We start from the raw sequence: 23,257 nt of genomic DNA on the forward strand, positions 1-23,257 counted from the left end.
AAACAGAGGATGTTCAGCAACACTTGAATTTCAAATAAATGATGCGTACATCTTTAGTGTGTCTCAAACATTGAACGGCACACACTTATGTGAAATTCAAGTTTGAGTGCTCTACATTTTTATTTGCTAAATCTGACAACCCTACTTGGAGAAAAGGGCAGACATTTTGTTGCTCTCCACCACAACTGCTCCTAAAATACACCCGGGCCCAAGTCCTTCCAAGTTGAATTTGCCCTATAAGCCAACAAATGCGCATGTGAATTCTTCCTTTCCTGAGCTTTCCATGTCTTATTAACTGAAATGGTAGCATCGCCTGGACCCTAAGAAGCATGTGTCAGTAAACTCCCCTCTAACCCGACCCCCCTCCACCCTGGTGATCCCTTACTTCCCCTCCCCCTGCCCTTATTCTCTGCTCTGTCTCTGGCAGGGTCACAGCCAGAGGGTCCTTTGTGGTCCCTTGGTTTCACAGCAACCAAGCTCCACCAGCCAACCTGAAATTGCATCCCTTCCCACCCAACCCCCAGCCCAGCGACGGGCAGTGCCCCTGCCTCCCAGGCTACCACGATGTTGGAGAGCCAAGAGGCTGTGTCCAGCGGGAATACAAGACCTGCAAGCATGGGGCCGCCCGAAACCAGGAGGGGCTCTGTCTGACCAAGGATCAGTGGAGTGACCACTGTGCCCATGAGGTAGGAGGCGCCCATACAGTGCACCTTCCCCACTCCTGGACCTCTGCCCACCTGTCCACCTGCCCAAGCTCCTGGCCACTGGAGGCTTATTCCTCTAGTCCCCCTCTGGGAAGCCAGAGACCTGTGCTCTGCACTCTGAAGCTGGAGAGAGTTGGGGGCAACATCCCCCCAGGGACAAGTCACCAAGAAGGTTGAGTCTTCCTGCAGGTTTGTGCCGCTCCAGAGGACGCACGTGGCTATGACCCAGGCCTGGGGCTCTGTCTGTGCTGGGGACCTCACTCAAGTGAGATGTGCGGTCCCCTGTGCCCCAAGAGACAGAGACAGGTCCTGCAGCTCAGCTGCCCTGAGGGCAACCCACAGATTTCCAACACTGAAGACACGGGAAGCCAGGTACAACGCCCCGGCTCTCACTGGCTGAAGACCGCAGACCCAGCCCTGCAGGCCCTGCCTCTTTCCTAAGAGGGGGTGGGTGACATGCTTGTGCACTGGGTCTGGGGCCCTGCCCACTGACCCACATCCCTGACCCAGCCTCTGGTGCCAGAAAGTAAAGAAAGTGAAGTCGCTCAGTTGTGTCCGACTCATAGTGACCCCATGGACTGCAGCCTACCAGGCTCCTCCGTCCATGGGACTTTCCAGGCAAGAGTACTGGAGTGGGTTGCTATTTCCTCCTCCAGGGGATCTTCCCAACCCAGGGATCAAACCTGGGTCTCCCGCATTGTAGACAGACGCTTTACCGTCTGAGCCACCAGGGAAGAAAGCCCCAACTGTTGATTTAATTACATCCTAGAAGACGTCTTGGAAAAGTCATTGGGAAAGTGTTATGGAAATCGTCCCACATGGAAGCAAGGGACCGTATTCAGAGTCATGACTCGAGGTTACCCCTGCCACCCCCAGGGCTCGGAGACTTATTTTCACCACGGCCGCCCCTCCAACCCCCTCAGGACACTCAGACAGGGCTTGAGGAAGGATCTGTGCTCTCCCTGCCTCCCTGCCAGGCGAGGGGGTTACTCGCGGGCCTTAAGGGAAGAGCTGACACCGCACCTCCCTGTTCCCAGGGGCTTTTCCTTCCAGATGGGCCTTCCTCACCCCGTGCTGTGGGCCACCCCTGCCACTTGGACCAAAGGCAGAATCCTGTCCCTCTGTATGTGGTCAGGGTGGACGGTAAGAGAGCAGGATAGAAGGAGGCCCCATGGAGGCCCTCATGGGCAAGTCTCGCCCTTTCTACAGCATGAGTGTGGCCCTCAAATGGCCCTTGCATGCAGCAGCTGGGGGGCGGTAGGCAACACCTACCCCAGAGATGCCTCCCCAAGAAGTGCATGTGGATCCTGACATGCCTCCCCTGGTCTTATAGAAAGTCAATTCCTGCCTCATGCGAGTCAAGGATGGACAGCTTCTGCTGTATCCATGCACCAGGGCCAGCTTTCTCCCCAGCCCTACAGGTTCAGGAAGATGCCTGTCTTGTTCCAGAGATCGGCTTCCTGGGCCTGACCAGACCTGGTGTGGAACTACTGCACTCTCTCAGCCTGCCCTTCGGGGACCTGGGGCTCCCGGGCCAGGAGGCAGGTGAGCATCATGGCTGATGCCTGTTGCCTCCCCTCCCCTTCCTCCCTCCCTCCCTCCTCCACCCGCCTCCAGGCCCCTGAAAGATGACTGCCCTTCCTCACGTTCTAAATCTTGCCCAGGAAAGGGAAGGAACGCACACCTGAGCTCTCCTTCATCCCTAAGCCTCAACTCCTCGCACCCTGGGAATCTGTCATCCCCAGAGGCGGGCATCCGAAACCCCACAGTCTGCCTCCAAACCAGGGATACACTGGCCTTCCTGGTGACCCGTGAGCATTACCCTGAGTACGACCTGTGAGTCTCAGAGGGCGCAGCTCCACTCCCACCGGAAATGCTCCTTGTGCCTCCAGCCAGGAGACAACATGCCCCCTCCTTCCTCCACCCCAGGGGCCACTTCTACAACACACCGGGGCAATTTGACTGGGGGCGCTTTCGGGCCCTGGCTGAGGAGTCCCAGCTCCAAGATCAAAGCCCCCACCTCTTTCTGCAGCAGTTCCAGGAGCCTGGGGTCTATGTCTTTCGTCTGAACAGCAACTGGCATCGGAAGATGGTTTGTCTGTGATGGTTTGCCTTGTTTAAGACATTATCCTGACATTTTCCCTCTCTCTCTTTCAAAAATACTGCCTCATAACAACCAGTGGCAACCCACTCCAGTATTCTTGCCTGGAGAAGCCCATGGACAGAGGAGCTTGGTGGGCTTCCAGTCCATGGGGTTGCAAGAGTCAGACACAACTCAGCAACTAAACTGCTACTGCTAACCACCCTTAGACAGAACTCCAGGGAAGGAGGTGCCCCAAATGCCACTACAACATCTCATGGTCTCACGGCCCTAACTGATAATTCTGGGGATGCCAAGATTCATCCCATGGCAACCCAATCTGTGTGTGCAAGGAGGGGACGATTGTGAGGATGCTGAAAATACAGTGTGTGTCGAAGGACATCAGGATGTTTAGCCATCTCTCACAGCCGTCTAGTTCATATCCCAGGCCAGTCTATACAGGGTTGTATCTATATGACCTCTGCAAGATGCCACCACTGAGCCAGAACTGGTTACACACAGGATTTAGTATATCGACCTGTCAGTTCAGCTTCCAAGAGGTTGTGCTGATGCAGCCCCAGAACATGCAGACAGCTCCCCCAAACAGCTATCTGATACAAATTCATTTCCCAGGGAAAAGGCAAGTGTGCACAAAGATCTGGGCTATTTGGTTAATGTTGACAGGCTTGGGCTCCCACTCTGTCCCCTGGCCAGGCTCCGGCAGACAGTGGGACAAAGGCTAAACAAGATTTCTTTCCACCCAGTACGTCCGCACCCTCCCACCAGGTGGCCAGTGCTTTGGGGAAGGGCCCTTTGTCCCCACAACTCCCAGGTACCTCATCCAAACCGGTATCGCCAAGATCCCCAGGCCACTGAAGAGGCCCAACTGGCCAGCAGTCCTGGGGGAGATCGTCCTGCTCCTGGGACTCTGCCTGCTTCTGTTGGTGAGTAAAGCTGGACAGATGATCTTAACCGCTGTGCGGGAACCTCTCTTCAATGCAGTCGAAATGGGTCTTCCACTTCCCATCTGCAGTAGGCATTATCCTAGTTGCTAAGATACCAAAGCGATAAAGGTCCAGCCTGTAGCCTCAAAGTTCAATAAGGAGAACATAGACAAGCAGACAAATCAATGCCAGTGAGTGTTGTAAAGCTCCGGTGAGAGTGTGCCAGTGGGTCCTGGCTGCACAAAGGAGGGGCATGACTGTTCCCCCTGGGTTGTAAAGACAGACTTTCCTAAGGAGGTGATCCCTGAAAGAGGCTTGAAACATGTTTGGTTCCTATACGGACAAAGGGGTTGGTGAGTTGGGGATAGGAGAGTAATACTCCTGGGAGGCAAGGTGGGGGTGAGGAAGGCAGCATTATGAGTCAGGCAAAGTGGCATGAAACATCGTTCACCAGCTCAGGGAACCACACTTGGTCCCTGGGCCTGCAGGGATGAGGCTGAAGCCAGGAGGGAGGCCAGACTATGGATGATCTCGTGCACTTTACCCTCTAGGCAGTGGGGATCTATTAAGACTTTTGAGCAAGGGAGAAAACCTGGTAAGACTTCTACACTTACTCTAGCAATACAGTGGAAGACAGAGATGGCTTATGGAGACAGAGGGATTATAGAGAGAGAGGGGCTGTTAGAATGGTCCAACAAGAGACGATGGGGTGCTCCCTAAGCACACTGAGCATCTTCCTCCTCTAAGAGTCCGAGGAAAGGACGCTTCTCCCTTCCCCTCACATCACCCATGATGCATCCTGTAGATTCAGTGTCATGGCCTGAGCTGGGCTCGGAAGACTGCTCCCCAGCCCACCTTCAGGAAGCATCAGCAGGGCTACAACCTGGATGCCTACACTTCCCCAAGAACCAGGATAACATCAGTGAGGAGAGGCCAACCACACCAAGACTCTGATGACCCCAGGGTTGAGGGAGGTCACGGTGAGTGAAAGGCTTGGCCTGGGAGCCCAGAGATGCCCCCACATTCAACTGGCCAGCTCCTGCTTCCTTTGTTCATTGTTCCATTCCCCTCCACGCATTCATTCATTCAATGAATAAGTCAATGTTTCCTGGGTAGCCAGTGTATGACAGACACTGCCAGGTTCTAGGGGTGCACAGTGTAGAAGGGCACAGAAACATCTAAGCACAACTGGCCAAAAGAAATGTACAATAATCACATATAACACCTAGCTGGGAAGTGACCGGTCCCTCTACCGACGGTGTTGTGAGTCATGTGGAGGTGTTCCACCTTCTACTCTGGCTACTACAAGCATGGGCCTCAGAGGGAAGCAGTTTGCCCTTCTCAACTTCAGGGTGATTATGAACATGTGGGGAACTCCTGCTGCCATAGGTCTGGGATGGGGGCCTCTAATTCTACATTGTTAGCAAGCTCTTCAGCAAAGCGCTCTCCAAATACCACCTTTTAGCAATAAGACCATGAGGATCTGAGGAGGCAGGTACACCGGGACTCATAATTGCATTTCAGGGGGAATAATCCTGCTCCCTGTCCCCTCCCACCCCCTGCCCATAGGTGGGAGCTGGGAGGCCAAAGAGCAGGTGGATCTGGAGGGGTTTGACACAGAAACCTTCTTCAAGATCCTGCTCAGGCAGTGTCTGTCAGTGACGACCAAACTCAGCCAGACCAAGGCGGAGGTGAGTGGGGAAGCTGGGCAAGCCTGCAAATTTGTCTCTGGGAGACTTGGTGACGGGACAGAGAACATAAAGAAATTCTTAGTGTATCCATAATGAACCAGGGGGGGTGAGAATTATTCAGGGAGGGGAAACAGAAGATTTCAGACTCAATTTAGGGCTGAGCCCTAGGCCCTCACATCACCGGTAGGAATCTAACCAGGCCACCTCTTGAGTGTCTTAAGAGTCCCACTCGTGATCCAGGTAGCCCACCCGGGTGAGCAAATGCAGACCAGTAGGGGACAGGCATTGGGAGCAAAATGAGCACAGTAGAATCCAAGTCCCCAAGCCGGACCAAGGGTCCCCTAGGGGGAGGTGCCTGTGTCTTGCCCGGGGCGGGTCTTCACCAGACCCTCCCAGTTGGAAGGGCACTTTGTCCGCTGCAGCCCCTCCACAACCCGCCAGCAGGGGGCACTGCGACCGCAGCCGTGAGGGCGGCTGGGCGCCTCGGAACGAACTCTGCGCTCCCTCCCACAGCTCAGACTCCTCTGCCTCAAACTGGGGAGCGAAGCGCGGCGTCTCCAGCAGCGGTGGGGTCCTGAGCATCGCACCGCAGCCTCCGCAGGCCAGCTTCTGGGGAGCCCCCAGAGAGAGCGACAACAGGTCGGACCGTGTTCACGCTTCCCACCTCGTCCCTGTGCCCACATGCAACTCCCCCTCCTCACTGAGGCCAGAAGCCCCGCAGCGCCTGTTCCCCATCTCCGGAGCCCCCCGAAGTTTTAGCCCCTCCCGCTGTGCCCCCGGAGCCTCTGCTGCACGCCCACTCGCAGTGCTCCTCAGGGCCCAGGGGGAGCGCTCAGGGGGACCCCCCCTAGGCCGCGGTCCCCGGAGGCTGTGGCGCTTGCAGCCTTAAGCAGGCAGGGTGGTCTCTGACCCCAGGATGCAGAGGCAGCCGCCAGGGCCGCGGAGGAAGAGGCCAGGCGGAGGGGGCGCCTGGCAGGCGAGTACGCAGCATGCCTCCGTCACCAACTGGTACTCCTTCGCCAAGATCTCCGTGCCAGGCAGGAGCAGTGGGGCTCCTTCTGCTCGGCGCTGATGGCCGCTCGGCGGCTGCTGAAGGCACGTTCAAGCTCCAGGCCCGCGAAGTCCTCCCAGGCTGGGCAGAACCCAGAAGGGTATGTACCTGGTAACTCCGAGTCAGGCTGCGTGGGATCAGGGCTAGGGAGGGGCCGCGTGGCCTCGTGGGGTCCCAGGGCTGGCCACGCCAAAGTGGCCTTCTTCCATCCCTAGCTGTCCCTCCTTCTGATTTGGTCCTCTCCTCCCCACCCCCGCAGGGAGGTCCCCCAGCTGGCCGCTCTTCTGGGCCGCCTGTCCCAGGTCGTGCTGCAGGAGGGCCACCGCTTGAAAGCCTGGGGCGTCCTGGGCACAGGTACTGGGGCGGAGCTGCTGCGGCCAGGTGAGCCCTGCTCGGACTCAGCCAGGACCACCCTCTTCCCCCAAGAAACCTGGCCCTGTATCGGGTGGGAGGAAGGCAGGAGGAAGGCTAAACCAAGAGGAAATCCCCAAGATTGGGAGGGGCTTCCTGTGCAGCGGCCTGGGCAAACGGCTGTGTTACCGAAGAGGGAACCTCCGCGAGGGGAACAGCAGAGGAGGAGACCAACAAAACCGCCACAAACAAAGCTTTACAGACAAGGCAGCACTTCCTGAGAGCAAAAGCCTGACTGCTGAATGCAAACGCTCTGGTTTGGAAAATGCTGGACTTGCCAGGAAAGAAAGAGGGGGGAGGGGGGTAGGATCCTACAATTTGATGATGTCAGGTTCACATCCCAAATGTGGAGCCCTGACCTGGACTCTGCAAAAAAAAAAAAAATATCCTTCCCAAGCACCTGCTACACCCTCCTACCAGGGTTGGTTTGGGTAGGGGGTGTTACCAGCTCCTTCCAGTCCACCCAGCCAAGGGAGCCCCTGACCTGCCAGATGTGGCCTCAGACCCAGGGCTCAGCTGGTGTTTGCTTTCCCGCAGCCTCAGCAAGCCCTCCGGGAGGCGCCAAAAGCATCAGCATGCATCCTGTCACCAAGTTAATGGTCCCTGGCCCAGACTGTGTGATGCTTCCAGCCAGTGGCCAGGCAGGGCCCATACCCCCAGGCTACTTCATCCACCCTGACACGGGACGGGTGCTGCCCGAGGCTGGAAATCTGGGATATGATGTGCAGGAAGCGACCCTGGTGCCCACCACTGACCGCAGTTCTGGTGAGACTCCTACCACTCTGTAACTCCACCCGGTGTGGGCTGTCCAGAATAAACCCCCCAGGGGCACAGCACAGGAAGCAGGGCTCTGGCCTTGGACAGTGGGGCTTAGGGACCAGCAGAGCAGTAAACACCTTCTCCCCCTCCCTCCCTTTAACATTCTTGCTAAGAAGGTGCCGTGCTCAAGAGAGCAGTCAGATGAAACTGATGCCAGAGGCTCTCTGCCCCTGCCCTGCTGGGCTCGGGAGGGATGCAGACAGGCCAGCCCGTGTTAACGCCTCCCTGTCTCCCTGTCCAGGTGGCGTCCGAACCTCAGAAGCTGCCATCCTCCCCTACGTGCCCTACCCGCCCTGTCTTGCCACAGGCTCCCTGCCAGCCATCCGCCTGCCTGTCCTGCAGCTGAGACGGACATCACAGTCAGGGGCTCTCATGACGGACCCCATAACGGGCATCGAGGTGCCCGTGCTGGCTGTGACTCTGCACCTGCAAACGAGGCAGTGGCTCACTCTTGGGGGGACGTACCACAATCCGCTTACCCAGACTCTGGCCCCTTTGGAGCTGGGGGGCCCCATGGAGGATCCGGTCACAGGAGGCATCTCGCCGATCCTGGGAGTCGGGCTGGATGAAAACACAGGTCTGCTGGCAGCCCTCGTGCCTTCCTTCTGCCCCTCCTCCCTCTGGTCTGGCTTCCCAAGCCCTTCCCCTCAGCACCCCAGACCCTCCACATTCTGGTCCAGTCTGCAGACTCTACCCCAAGCCTACCCATATTTCCACCCTTCGTGCTCCAGCCACCTTTCCTCTCCTTCCCGGTTTCCCTCACCCTCATCTTCAGCACAGTGCCCCCCGCTCCACCCAGGATGGGGGCCAGGGACGAGAACTGAGCTGCTTCTGCAGTAAAAGCATATGGATGTTTTTCTATCAAGAAAGACATTCCTTCTCCCCCCTGCCCTCCCTCACCCGACTCTGCCCCACCCCCCAGCCTCCACCCCCATCCTGTCACTCACTCTGTCCTGGCCCCCCGGTTCTCTCTTTTGCCTCATCCACCTGCATCCCTTCCTGCATCCCCCTCTCTCTGGTTCCTGCCTCCAGGTCAGGTGCTTGCACTGGGAGGACTGCGAGATGCCTCGGGGAACCTCCTGCTGCCTGGTGACAGCTTTGTGGAGCCACTGAGCAGGAAGCCAGTCCGGCTCCAGGGGGCTTCCCGACAGGAGGGCCGGACTGTGCCCCATACAGGAGGGCCCCAGGACCTGCTGGACGCCAACGTGCTGGCAGCCCAGAGCCGAGTGATTGCAGTGCTCCGGAGCTCCCAGGAGATGCCAGGGCCGAGGGCACAGGGGCTCCTGGAGGCTGCCGTCAAGGACATGAGACAGGCGCTGGCCCTGAGCCTGCACCACCTCCTGCAGCAGGCCTGGCGGCTACAGAGACAGCAAAAAGCAGCGGAGAACCTGGAGGCCAGCGGCGGCAGGATAGGTGCGGCTCCCCAGCCCTGAAAGCCCAGACCCAGAATGACCTGGTGCTTCACTGCCCCTCAGCCCGTAAGCTCAGGGACAGGCCTGCAGCCCCACCGGCCAGTCACACATGGGATCAAGGGAAGAGAGAAGGAATTCGGTGACTTCATGCCCTGAGCTCATGAATGCTTGGCTTTCAATCTTAGTCTTTTAACCTCTGGCCAATTCCACTGGGTCTTACACTTGATGTTAGTAAAGTGGATATCCTCTGGTAATTTCATAGGACCCCCAAGCACCATAACATGCGATGACGCCCACTTTACATTGCAGAATCTGAAGTCAAGGGAGCTAAGAGACTCACCCACCAGGGTCCCGTAGCTAGTTAACCGCACAGCCAGACCTGAAGCCTGAGTCTTGGAGTCCCCAATCTCCTTGTCAACAGCCTCCAACGTCCTATGAATAAACTCAGGAAGGAGCCCACCCAACTCCTCCACGTCCCCTACAGCCCCAGCACAAGGAAAGGCAGGGAAAGGAAGTAGAAGTGGCGTCTTCCTGGAGCTTATCTCACACACTCCTTCTAGAAACTTCTGTCCAGGATGTGTCAGAAAAGAAGCAGGCTTTGGGATCAGAACTGACTTGAGTTTGAAGACCTGCCCCACCGTTTGTAACCTCTTTGACCTTGGACAAGTTACTAAACCTCCCTCCGCCTCTGTTTACAGCATCTTTAAAATGAGGATTAAAAGAGCACATCCTTTAGAGATTTAGTTGTAGGATCAAGTAAAGTCCATTTTATATGGAGTTCTGAGCTTAGATTCAGGCACATGTAGGTGTTTCAAGAAAGTCTGTCCCCTGTCTTCCACCTTTTCAGCCTAGCCTAGAAATTGCTCTCAGCTTCCCCCAAAGGCCTGCTGCCTTATTTTTAAGTACTCAGTCCTTCCTTTATGAATTCAAAATGCTAAGGTGGGCCAACAGAGGCAGTCTTAGCAGGGATGGACAGAGACACAGCCCCTCGAACCTCGGTGTGGCCCTCCACCCTCACCTCCTCCCCCTGTGTCCCCCGCTTTGTGTTAGGGGCGATGCGCTATCCGGGGACAGCGCTGTGGGTCCCGGCCCTGTATGGGATGGAGATCCCAGACCCTGCGGGCTCAGGGCTCATGGTGCCCGTCCTGGGCATGGAGAGTGACGGGGATGCTGGCCATGCCACACCCGTGGCAGGTTCGATGGAAGACGCGGATGGCAAAGGTAGGAGGGAACCTGGGGGGTCTCTGAAAGCCCTGGGGGGATGTGGCGGAAGACCTCGTAAAGCTTGGGAGGGGTGCCTGCAGCCCGCGCACTCATGAGCCAAGGAATGGGATCATTCTGATGCTACCATCAGAGCTGCTGAGACCCAAAATAGAGGAGCTCAGAGATTCCAGAGCCCTGGTACCACAGATCACTTACCCCCACTGAGAAAATTCAAAGATGAGCACTTCAGAAACCCCACTCCCCCCTCACCCTCAGGGCCCCGTGGCCCCAGGAAACCCTCTAATCCCGCTCGGAGCTCCTCAAAGAACCAGCATGTTTCTTAGGGTTCTTTAGCTCCCTCACAGCCATATTTCCTTCTTCCCACGACTACCCCTGCCTTCTTTCCCCATCCCTGGTTCCAGAAACCAGTGCTGGGCTTGGCATCCCACAGGTCTGGTCCCAATTGCAATTGGGGCACAAGCCATAGACCCCTTGACTGGGGAACCCGGTCCCGTCGTTGGCGCTCAAACGGACCCTTCCACTGGGATTGTGGTGCCTGTTGTCCAGGTGCTGGAGGCCTTACCCCGGGGAGTGAGAGACCCTGGTCTGGTATGTAGGATGCGTTTATTCTATTTCTTCGTTCACTCAGCAAATACTCATCAAGAACCTCCTGTGTCCCAGGCACACTGTTAGGTGCTGAGAAGCAGACAGCTAGACGGGGCGCTGGGCAGCTGTAGGTGCCAGCCATGGTCATGGTTTACAAGGGTGTGAAGACAGCACAGAGGAGGGGCATCTAAGTCACAGGGTGAGCATTCTAGGAAGGCTCCCCAAAGGGGCAGCCCTGCTGAAACCTGAAGAAGGACTCAGAGAAAGGCCTCAGGGACCAGCGAAGGCAAAGTGGCAGGTGTGAGACCATGAGTGTTCCAGGACAATGAGGAAGGCAGAGGGGCAAAGGCAGCAGGTGGGGCCAGTGGGGAAGGCAGGAAATGAAGCATAAGCAGCCTTGGGTGCTTGGCTGAAGCCAAGAAATGTGATTTATCGTGAAAGCCATTGAAAGATTTGAAATTGATATGATCAGAATCCAAGTGAAATGATCAGACATGCATGTTTTCAAGGCTCTTAAATTTGTAAATCTTGGGACAATACAAAAAGAAAACAAATTACTCAGAATCCTACTATTAATATATTTTTAAAGTATCCAAATAAAGATGAAAGAGCTTCCTGCTCCCAGTTTCTCTCACTCCTCCTGCCATCAACAACCCCCTCCCCGCAGTTTGCTCCTCTCTCCAGACACTACACACCTCTCCTCCAGTCTCTCCCTCCAAATGCAGCCACTGTTAACAGGTTGGCACACCTCCTTCCAGACATTTTTATGCTTGATATGTGTATATATGGGGCTTCCCAGGTGGCACTAGTAGTAAAGAACCCGCCTGCCAATGCAGGAGACATAAGAGATGTGGGCTCAGTCCCTGGGTAGGGAAGATCCCCTGGAAGAAGGCATGACAACCCACTCCAATATTCTTGCCTGGAGACTCCCATGGACAGAGGAGCCTGGCGGGCTATAGTCCATAGGGTCACAAAGAGTCAGACATGACTGAAGTGACTTAGCACGCACGCACATGTGTACGTGTAGTCAGCATTCTAGAAAGTTCCCTCTGGCAGCAGTGCAGAGGACAGATGAGACCAGGGCCAGACTAGAGCAGGAGGTTCCTGCAGTAATTCAGCCTTTGGCAGGTTCTCCACTGAAATGAAAATGATTTAGGGTCCTCCCCTGCATTCTCAGCCCAGTTACACTTTCAGAGACAAAAATGGACAAGTCATAAAAGATTCTGGTTAGAAGTCAAGAAATTTAATGCTAGCCCGGACACCCAGGGTCACAGACAAGCGTGAAGGGGCAATACAAGCATCCGAGAACAGTTTCCTGCTGTCTCCTGCCCATCCCTGGCTCCCCAGGAGACAGGTTGGCAGGGGCAGTGACCCGGGAGAGTCTAGGTGTTAGAAATAGGGAGGGAAGGCCTGGGAGCTTGCAGAAGGTGCCTGGTGATTATTTTTCCATCTCCCACCGAGGCAACTGCCTCACCAAGCTTAGTCATGGATGCCCAGGGGAGAGGGGAAGCCCAAGACTTAAGAGGCTTTGGGGGGGTCTGAAGCCAGACCCCAGGCTGGGAGCAGAGAAAGTGTCTGGGCCCTAAACTAGCTGAACGTTGTAGCTGGACACCCTGGAGAAGGAGCTGAGGGCGCGGGAGCAGTACTGGCACTGCCAGGAGCAGGAAGAGGGTCGGCTGGCGGAAGAGCTGGGCGCTGCAAGCCCGGGACTGCTCTCCACGCCCGGCGAAATCCCAGGACTGCGGGTGAGCCCAGAGGCCCCTCCTCCCGGCCCCAGTCTGCACAGGTTTCACCTGGAAGCAGGGAACCCTTTTCTCCCGCCAACCGCAGAAATGGAGTCCATCTCAGGGCAGAAAACGTTCCAGGATTCATTCCCCAGCTCCAAGCCCAGACTTGGGGGCTTATGGTGGCTCAGACGGTAGAGAGCCTGCCCTCAGTGCGGGAGACCCGGGTTCAATCCCTGGGTCGGGAAGATCCCCTGGAGAAGGAAATGGCAACCCACTCCAGTATCCTTGCCTGGGAAATCCCATGGATGGAGGATCCTGGCGGGCTACAGTCCATGGTGGGGGCAAAGAGTCAGACACGACTGAGCGACTTCACTTTCCCTTTTCTTTCCTAAGTGTCTCAGCAGGATGGGGGTGGAGGGGAGGAGCTGGCCCAGCCCCCAGCTCCTGCCTTCCCCTCCTGGACCCATCCTTCTGTGCCCCCCATCTCCCACCCTCTCAGCTGAGGGCCGCTGAGGAGGCCTGCAGAGCCCTGGAGGCCCGCTGCCTACAGGAGACCCAGAGGAGAGCCGGAGCCCTGAGCGGCCAGAGCAGCAAGAGAGAGCGGGACCTGCTCGCTCAAGGTGGGGCGCCCATCCTTGGAGGAAAACCTCCCGGGAGGGGTGCCGCCAACCCCAGGTCCCCAGCCTGGGTCCCTCCGGCCCTCTCCACGTGCTTCTGAACCTCCCAGGTATCCAGCCAGTCCCTGGCTCTGACCCAGCAGGTTCCTTCCCTGGGCTCCAAAAAACCACCATGTCTTTCCTCCTCCTCCCTCCCTCCAGAGGCAGGCGCTGCCACATGGCTCTTCTCTCTGCCCCTTGCAGCGGACAGAGAGGAGTGGGAGCAGGAGGCGCGGGTGATGCTGAGCCTGCAGCAAGTCCTGCAGAGTTTAGGGCAGGCCGCGGAAAAGCTCAGGCAAGCGGTAGGCCGGCTGCGGGGCCAGGAGGAGGAGATGCGGCTCCAGTGCAGCAGGGGTCAGAGCCCGCAGGTCTGGGGCCGCTCCAGGAAGGTGAGACTCGGAGGCTGACCAGGGGATCGCATGAGAGAGCACGGTCACCCGTGACATCAGACGGACGGGGCTCTTCAGCAGGTGGGCCGGGAGGGGAGTAGAGAGAAAGAGAAAGACTCTCCCTTCTGCTCACGGCACTTCACTTCCTGTGTCCTAGGTGGTCCAGCATCTCTCCAATGAGCTTCAGGAGGTGGTGAGGGAGAGGCAGAGCGCCCTGGATAGGGCCCTTGGTCAGCTGCAGTACCAGCGGGAGCTGAGCCGCCTCCAACTCTTGCACATCCAGGTACTGACCTCTGGCCTTGGCCAGGGAGATGTGTGTGTCCAGCTTTTGTTGGGAGCTCCCCAACAGAGAGAGGCTCCAGAGAAACCACGTGGAGCCAAGCACAGGACTAGGTTCTGACTGTTTCATCCTAGATTGTTGCCTCGGGGACCCCTGTGTGTTTGGAGAATTACCCTGGAGACAGGTTTTATGGAACCATCACCACTTCTCCCAGGGACCAGGCTGCTGCCTGCCCCCTGTTGATTCCTTTCCTGAAGAGCCTCACTGCAGCACTAATGGGAGATCAAGGCCACGGCCTAGGACTGGAGGATGGGGGACCAGGAACAGGTGAGGTGGATCATGGGGCCAGCGTTACCTTCTGCCGCCAGTCCTGATCATGTGTGATGAAGTGCTAATACTACAGTTAGAGCTTCGAGCTCCATAAGACTGTGGCCGTGGCAGGTTCTTCAAGAACATGAAGAAACTCAATGTATTACTTATACCTTGCTGTGTAACAAACTGCCCCAAAGTTTTGTGGCTTGAAACAATGAACATTATCATCTCACAGTTTTTCTGTGGGTCAAGAAGCTTAGCTAGTGGCCTCTGGTTCAGGGTCTCATACAAGCTACATCAAAGGATCAGGCCAGGCTTCTGTCATCTCCAGGTTTGACTGCACAGTCTGAGTTCACTCTCATGGCTGTTGGCAGAACTCAAGTCCTCACTGACTTGTGTCCAGAGACATCAGTTCCTTACCAAATGGACTTCATAAGGCATTCACAACATGGCAACTGGTTTCCTTCAGAGCAAGTGAGAGAGCCCCCGCCCCCAAATGGAAACAACAGCCTTTTTGCATCCTGATCTCATCGCTTTTGCCATATTCTATTCATTAGGAGCAAATCAGTAAATCCAACCCACACTCAAGGGGAGGAGATAACCCAGGGGCATGGGCACATATAGGGGTGCATGGAGGCCACTGTAGAGCCAACTGTCGCACCCGATGCTCTTTTAGACTTTGGCCACAGTCCTCCGCCTTAGTCACAACAGCCACTTTCTTCTCCTCTGTTCAGATGCAGATAAAGTTGACATCACATGGACCTCACCACTCTTCTCTGCCCTGAGGAAAGTAGACATCAGGTCCCAAGCTCTCAGGGATGAAGCTGAACTGCAAGGACAGGTGCATCACAAACCAGGTGACCTCCTTCCCCTAGGGGCTCTGGTTTAGACCTACTGAAGGTGTTCAGTGGTGTAACCCGCAGGACCGGAAGTACCAGAATCCCAACTTACCATCATCCCTTTCTCCTCACCCCATCCTAAGATCCAAGGGATTTTCCATATGAGGAATAATGAATAGAAATCAAAAGTCCCCCCTGAAGGGGATTCCTAAAGGCCCTCTATCTGCCCACTAAACACTGAATCTAAATCTTGAGATTCTATCCCAGTCATGTGTTCCAAGCAGTTAATGGAAGAGTGTGAAATACAAGGAGATAGAGGAGACAGAGAGAAAGAAGACCTTGCCCCAGAAAGGGACTCCAGATTACTTTACTAAAACCACCCCCTTGAAATTGGAAAGGGAACATGGCTGGCCTGCCTGAACTGAAGACTCAAATCTGTTTCAATTCACCTACATCCCAGGTGGGAGAGGATTAACAGGAAATGAATGCATGTCTTTCAGCTGACCATGATGCAGGCCACTAGTAAGCACAGTTCCAAAAACATATTTGAATCTGACTTCATGTCAGCAAACCATTGCCCACAGGCCAACTCCAGCTTGCTACGTTTTCATGCGGTTCATAAGCTTACAATCGTTTTATATTTTTAAATGATTAGAAAGTGAAAGTCAAAGTTGCTCAGTCATGTCTGACTCTTTGTGACCCCATGGACTATACAGTCCATGGAATTTTCTAGACCAGAATACTGGAGTGGGTAGCCTTTCCCTTCTCCAGGGGATCTTCCCAACCCAGGGATCGAACCCAGGTCTCCTGCATTGTAGGCGGATTCTTTACCAGCTGAGCCACAAGGAAAGCCCAAGAATACTGGAGTGGGTAGCCTATCCCTTCTCCAGGGAATGGGAAAATGTCAAAAGAATAACATTTCTACAGAGTGCTTTACAATATATCCTGTGGTATTCTAAATCTTTTGTTCTGTTAGTTCATTAAATCTTTACAACAACCCAGCAAAATATGTGGTGTTAGCCATTTCATAGATAAGGAAACTGAAGCTTCTGAATAGGTCAAGTAAACAGTCAAAAATCATATTGCTAATGAGTTCAGCTGGAATTCAAGCCCAGAGAGTCTCACCCCTGAGTCTGTGTTCTTAACCTCTTCCCCAAATGAAAAATTATCCAACATTCTAAAGGCAGTGCTGCAAGGGAGATGAAGGCAGCAATTTTGGTGAGTTCTCAGGAGGGCGGATCTTTGTGTCAGAGAAGCAAGGGGAGGTTTTGTAAGGAAATACAGCCACACTTCTACCGGGATGATCGGGAACACTAACTAAATGTGAACCCCAATCTTGTCTCTTGATTGTAAAAGCCTAAAATATTTACTGTTTGACCCTTTACAGAAACAATGTGCTGTCCCCAGAACTTGACCATTCTCAATATTAATTCTGCCTCCCCTTGGGGTAAACTAAGAAGAATACAGGCAGGGAGTAGCCACCACTGTTTCAACCTTCATTGTCTTTATAATGAAGTCTATATTGACTTTATAATGTAGAAAGCAATTTTGTTCAAATTGTCTTGTTTACACCCAGTAACCCAAATTCAGATTCTATGAGACAGTGGAGTATTTTTTTGACAGTGGAATTTTTTTTTAGATGAGATAACAGATACTCAAAGTGGTGAAGTGACTTTCCCAGAGTCTTTCCAAACCTGTACCAGAAATCAGGTCCTCTGACTGCTAGTTCAGCATTCTTTCCTATACCATGCTACTCAAGTCTTTTTTTTTTTTTTATTGTCCTCTCAAGAATAAAAAGACAATAGAAAATGTTTAAAGACCCCAGGTGCAATAGAGACAATTTTGTGGGGAAGTGAGACTGTTAATTTAGTGAGACAACTAACACTTACTGAGTGCTTACTGGGTGCCAGATACTGTTCTGAGTACATTACATTTTAATGCTCCAAACAACCCTATGAAATAGAAGAAAACCTGTTGCCATCTTTTCTGGACCCTCATTCTGTTGTTCTGGTGCCTTTGTTCCTAATGACTGGGACTCAGTTTCTTTTCCATGAAGACTGTCAGAAGGCTTGAGCCACAATGTATATATAGGAGGCTTTAGCACAGGAGGATGGATGGATGGATGGATGGATAGATGGATAGATCCAAATACACCTTTTCCTAAGTTGAATTGTGTTGTTGTTGTTTAATTAATATCTTGTTACTGCACAGAATAGTCAGTGAAGTCTTGCTGTTTCCCCTGCAGCCCTCAAAAGCTCTTTGCAAGATCTCCCCAAACCTCAGATAACGCAGAAGGAAGAGCTGATAACTGTGCCGTCCACAGACCTCTCTGCCAGGGAATTCGTGGTTTACCAGCATGGCCTCTCCATCCTACACCTCCTCATCCCCCAGCTTCAGGTGAGTTTGGTTCTGGTCTCTGTGGAGCAGTCGTCCATGGAGTTTAGAAGGGTAGGGTCACCAGGAAGGAGGCTTGGAGGTAGTGGATATTCCTTAGGCTGAAGCACTGGGAACAGAGAACTTTCTAAGTCTCTCTTCTAAGTGAATCATTTTACCAATTGAAAGCCTAATCTCTCAAATGATAGGATAATGGGGAGAAGAATACAGGCAGAGAGCGGGCTCTCCTTTGATTTGAGAGTTCCCACCACTGCTTCAATGTTCATTGTCTTTATAATGAAGTCTATATTGACTTTATAATGTAGAAAGCAATTTTGTATATGTTGTTTTGTTTACACCTAGTAACCTGAATTCTGATTCTATGAGACAGTGGAATATTTTTTTTGACAATGGAAATTTTTTATAGGTGAAATAACTGATACTCAAACCGAATGAATTACATGACACAAAAATGTTCTATTGCATATGCATATGCATGCTCAGTCATGTCCAACTCTTCTGAGACTCCATGGACTGTAGCCCACCAGGCTCCTCTGTCCAGGGATTTCCCAGGCAAAAGTACTGGAGTCAGTTGCCATTTCACTGTTATATTAGTCTGTATGAATTAACTCATTTAATCATCACAAAACCCAAATGACATAGATACTAATTTTTTTCTCACTTTAAAGTGGAGGGAAAAAAAAAAAATAAAGTGGAGGGAAGAAGATATAGAATGGGTGAGGAAACTTTTCAAAGAACACACAACCAAAAGGGTTAGAAGGCAGGCATCATGGCCTGAGAGCCTTCATGCCTGACTGCTACTGTACCTCTGTTTAGAAAAGTGGCAAATCAAATCTTGTAGTGAGCATAAATTTCAAACACCAAGCTAACAAATACTCCTTCCACTTTCCTGTAGTCTATACTGAATCCACTTACATGTTATAATTTAAATTGATACCCCAGTTCATTTACTTCCCATTTATTGGTTGGTGCTATGTAACTGAGCTGCATGAGAATTTTTTAGCAAAGGGATAGGTTTTGTTTTTATTTGTTTTTATTCTTTTCAGGCTCCAGAAATCACCCTGCAGATTGCTTCTTGTCTTCCTGCCATGGAAGCCTCAGACAATGCCTTCCAAGGTTCCTTCTTCTATCAGGTATTTCAAATTCCCAATCCCAGGTGTGAGGTTTGTCAAATTCTAGGTCTAGTAGAGACAGGCGCAAAGAGAGCAAATGTTATAGAACATTTTTCTCTCTTAAGTCTTCAGATGTTTTATTCCCTCTAGGTAATAAGTCATCTGGCTAAGGCGTAATAAATGTTCCCATGTAAGAGCTGTCTCTAATTAGTGAAATGACTATGTCCTGGCTTGTGCCCAGAGAATCACAATGGCTTTGTGCCCATTAATGAATCTGTCCTTATCGAAGCCAGTGGTTCCAGACTGGTGTTTCCCGTAAGAGGCATGGTTCCAAGCTCAGGAAATCCTGCACAGTCAGCATCTTTCTATGGAGAAGGATCTAAATTGTTCCTGTCCTGGTAGTTCCTCAAACATGTAGACTGGCAGTGCTGTAGCGGTCCTCTCAGCTGGTGTATATGGACCCTAAACACTATGACAGAAAACAGTGATTGTGAGAGGGGGCTGCTAACCAAGGTTAGAGGACAGGCAAGTGGCTTATACTTGGCTAGGAGGTTGTTAGGGGATTTAATAAGACCAAAAATTACCCATGTATAATATTCTCCAGATATTATTTCACTTGATACTCAAAGCATCTATGAAGTAAGCAATCTTTACTCCTATCTTACTGATGGGGAAGCAAACTCAGGAGTCACGGAGTGTTATGTAACAGGCACTTGGCCATATGTCTCACATGCATTATCTCATTTATAATTATAGCCACCTAACCTCAAGGGTTGGGGAAGGGTACTCCTGTTGTTTCCATTTTATGCATTAGAAAATTGAGTCCCGGAGAGGCCAAGTTACTTGCCCAAGATCATAATGTGGCAAGAGTCAAAACTCAAGTCCAGATGAATTTTACACCAAACTCATTTTTTAACCATGCGTCTGTGCTGACACCCGCAGCTAATTCCAGAAACTGATCTCAGACTGTCTGATTCCAAATTACCTAAGGCTTTTCCATGCCAACCTATCACCTCTTAAGAGAATTAACGAGGAGTTATTTCAAATCAATTAGGCAAGACAAGAGATTTGAGAACTTGATTACAAAAAAGGCATGAAAGACAAAGAAAACCTGAGAAGCCCATAAGACTATGCTTCTCAAACTGTGGTCCTTGGGTCTTTGTGTATCAACCACCTGGGGAGCTTGGTAAAATGGAAATGGCGAGTCTACCTAAAGCCCACAGAACCAGAAATTCTGGGATGGATTCCCAAAATAGAATCACGCCCAAATGATCCTTACTCACACTAAGTTTGAGAACCACTGACTAAGGAAACAGTAATTGGAGTTCACGTATTAAAAAAAATAAAAACAGAGATACATGAATAGTTTTTCTCTGAATTTCCAAGTTTGTTTTCTATAAGCTAGGGGTAGCAAAAAAAAAAAAAAATATGGGAGATGATGGAGAAAATTATTTATTCAGAGAGTTAAGCTGAAACAGTTTTCCCTTGCCCTCTGAATTGTCCCTTCAATAAATTTCCATTTAACCCAGGGGGTCTCTAACTTCATGATCCCCAAAGTTGTTTTAGATCAGATAAAACTAGAAAAAGAGAGAGGCAGTGGAAATATTCCCTGAGGTTGACATACCCATGTTTGGGTATTTTCTCCACTCAGAGAGCTGAAAACACACTGTTTGTTAGGAGAGAGTGTTTGGCGTCAGTGGGAAGTTTTGTTCTGCTGTTGATCCACTGCCTGGCCCACGTCGCTGCCGATGACCTCCACCAGGACTCCAACCCTGCCTTTCTGAGGTCATTTTACAAGGTATTTATAACATGCAGAGGGCTTTTTGCTTCTCTTACTCTGTGACTCATGCCTATTCCCCAAGATAGTAAATGCTATAAGCTCTGAAACATTTCAGATCTACTTAAGTCCCATTGGTGGCCCTTGGTTTCTACTGCCTGGCTAAGATTTTCCTGACCAAATTTCCCATGGCAGCATATGAAAAATGCATACACCTCTCTAAGAATTCTGAAGAGAAGTGGCCTTCCTCTGAGAACAGCATCACCACTTTCTGTGGATATTTCATTGTCAATATTTGAACCTCACCAGAATTACAAATGACAATAGTAACCCATGGTGCAGGCGACTAAAGATGGTCCATCTCAAGCCCCATATTTTTTCAACTGTTATTTTAAAGCTTCACTAGCTATTTCCTAGAGGCCAGACTCATCTGCCGCTCTCTTTTCCTAACCAGGGGCTGCAGGCCTATTTCAGGGAAGCATTCTCTATCACTCTACAAATGTTGACAGTTTCCCAGGACAGTAAACTTGGCCAAAACATAAGTGCTCTTCTGCTGGGAGAGCAGCCCGTCTCTGAAAGAGGAAGAGACCTTCTCTCTAAACTCATCGTAAGAAGGCATGAGTCCCACTTGGAGCCAGAGTCGTCAGAGGAGGTAACTGAGTTTAACCTGTGTAGCCCGTGGTTTTGTTTTTGTTTGTGTTTTTTGTTTACACTTTCTATTTTATATTGGAGCATAGCTAATAAACAATGTTGTGGTAGGTCAGGTGCACACAGTGACTTAGCCATACATATACATGAATCCATTCTCCCCCGAGCTCCCTGCCCATCCAGGCTGCCACATAACACTGAGCAAAGTTCCCTGGGTAGCACCTGGTTTTAAAATCGACTCCTTCACAGAGTAAATGCCTCCGTGAACGACCTATGCAGGTGTTTCTTGCCTCCCTAGATGGCACATTGCCTTGACATTCAGGCTGCTTCTCAAACCAAATATGACAGTATTTTTTAAACCCTATGTTCTACAGGGCAGACGGTGAGGACCTGGCTCTTGGGGATTGCAAATATGGCTCCACAGTTCATTCATGTCCCATTAGCATATTATCAATAAATAAGCAGAATTCCATCTATAAAACTTACTGTGACTTAGAGACTACATTTAGATGCCCAAGTGGTAGCTTGTTTACCCAAATTTATTGTATGCTCTTTTCTGCTCAAGTTTGACAGTGGCATTCTTAATACTTATTAAGTATTTTTATAACAATATTATCTCAGCTTTTTAACTATTAAAATATAAAATTTAAATCTATCATCTTAAAAAGACTATCTCCTATTCTTCCATTAAAGGTCAATTCATTGTTGAGTTATAAATAAGAGTATATCTTTTTTTCATTATGTATATAAAACTTCATACATTTTCAAGGCATATATATGTGTGTATACACACACACACACACACGCATATATATATAGTCTCATTCAAGCCACCCAGCAATCTTGGTAGCATACATGTTTTTAGTCACATTTGTATTTAAAAGTAGATTAAGCAGTTTGCTCCAAACCATGCAGCTATTTGTAGCGGTAGAATTGAGACTAGATTCTTGATCACCTGACTGCTGAGGAAATAGTCCATATACATCTCCCTGTAATTAAATCTCCATTAGTTACTGATTTATCTTGTGGCTGGTGATGGTGATGGTGATGTTGGTCATCCAGATTACAAAATTGTTACAGTCTAGCACAAATCTCAGAAAACAGCCAACACTCTGTCCTCACCTAATAGCAGCATTTGACACACCTGATCACTTTCTCCAATTCGATCCACCTTCTTTACTTGACTCCCAGAACACTGGCCTCCTCTAGTTTTCCTCCTACCTCTCCCTCTGTTCCTTCTCAGTCTCCTTTGCTGATCCTTCCTCTGCTCCCTGGCCTCTTAATGTTCAAGGGACAGGATTCAGTCCTGTCCCCTTCTATATTCACTCCCCTTGGGGATCTCGTCCAGTCTTCTAGCTTTAAATCTCATCTATATGTCAACAACTCTTAAATTTTTTCTTCACCCTCAACCCAACTCTATCTCAACTCATATATCCAACTGCTTACTCACCATCTGGGCTTCCCTGGTGGCTCAGTCAGTAAAGAATCTGCCTGCAATGCAGGAGACCCAGGTTCGATCCCTGGGTCAGAAAGATCTCCCGAAGAAGGAAATGGTAACTCACTCCAGTAGTCTTGCCTGGAGAATTCCATGGAGAGAGAAGCCTGGCCAGCTACAGTCCAGAGGGTTACAAAGGATCAGACATGACTGAGTGACTAACACACACACTCACCATCTCCAGGGGAATGTCTTACAAGTAGCTCAGACTCAACATGCCCAAAGCCAATCTTCTTTCCAAACCTGCTCCACTTAAAACATTCCCCATCTCCACTGATGGCAACTGTGTTCTGATTTTTCAAGCCAAAGTCTTCTCTTCAGGCCAAATCTCTCTCTCTCTGTTACAAATACCCCACAACCAATCCATCAGGAAATTCTTCAGAAACTCATCCTTCACAAACTATATCTCCAAGTATATCCATAATTGATTACTTCTCATCACTTGCGCCACTACCAACCTGATGCAAGGCATCTCTTGCTTGGACTACCATCAGACCTACTAACTCATCTCCGAGCCCAAGCTTGTCTCCCTACAGTCTAGTCTGAGCACAGTAGTCAGAGTCATCCTTTGAAAGTAAAAGTTGGGACTGCTCAAAGTCCTGCTGTGTTCCTCAGTTCACTTGGGTGAACCTAAGAAGTCAAGTCCCCTTTGTGTCTCACACTGTCACCTACTCTTCCCCTCATTCACTCACCTCCGACCACAGTGT

At 51.2% G+C, this 23,257-nt stretch overlaps 1 protein-coding gene across 1 annotated transcript; it reads left to right on the plus strand.

The window, feature by feature from the left end:
• The first annotated feature begins 7,500 nt into the window (after window positions 1–7,500).
• LOC122705416 lies at window positions 7,501–20,993 on the plus strand. The gene is made up of 15 exons (XM_043921104.1): window positions 7,501–7,646; window positions 7,942–8,277; window positions 8,733–9,113; window positions 10,163–10,333; window positions 10,767–10,924; window positions 12,526–12,666; window positions 13,148–13,268; window positions 13,509–13,693; window positions 13,851–13,976; window positions 14,108–14,300; window positions 15,020–15,142; window positions 17,370–17,521; window positions 18,565–18,651; window positions 20,308–20,428; window positions 20,862–20,993. The coding sequence occupies exons 1-14, from the start codon at window positions 7,502–7,504 to the stop codon at window positions 20,380–20,382; spliced, it is 2,394 nt and encodes a 797-aa protein (XP_043777039.1). The 5' UTR covers window position 7,501; the 3' UTR covers window positions 20,383–20,428; window positions 20,862–20,993.
• The last annotated feature ends 2,264 nt before the right edge of the window (window positions 20,994–23,257 follow it).

Source organism: Cervus elaphus, chromosome 1 (genome assembly GCF_910594005.1).
Source record: "Cervus elaphus chromosome 1, mCerEla1.1, whole genome shotgun sequence".
In the NCBI taxonomy this organism is placed as follows: domain Eukaryota; kingdom Metazoa; phylum Chordata; class Mammalia; order Artiodactyla; family Cervidae; genus Cervus; species Cervus elaphus.

What these genes read in the sequence shown, in the direction of transcription:
- LOC122705416 (XM_043921104.1), top strand. Translation starts at nt 7,502, where the DNA reads ATGCTTCCAGCCAGTGGCCAGGCAGGGCCCATACCCCCAGGCTACTTC. An exon ending in TCCAACTCTTGCACATCCAG is followed by an intron (nt 13,977 to 14,107) that starts GTACTGACCTCT and finishes GTTTCATCCTAG; the next exon opens with ATTGTTGCCTCGGGGACCCC. An exon ending in AAGGTTCCTTCTTCTATCAG is followed by an intron (nt 18,652 to 20,307) that starts GTATTTCAAATT and finishes ACTGTTTGTTAG; the next exon opens with GAGAGAGTGTTTGGCGTCAG.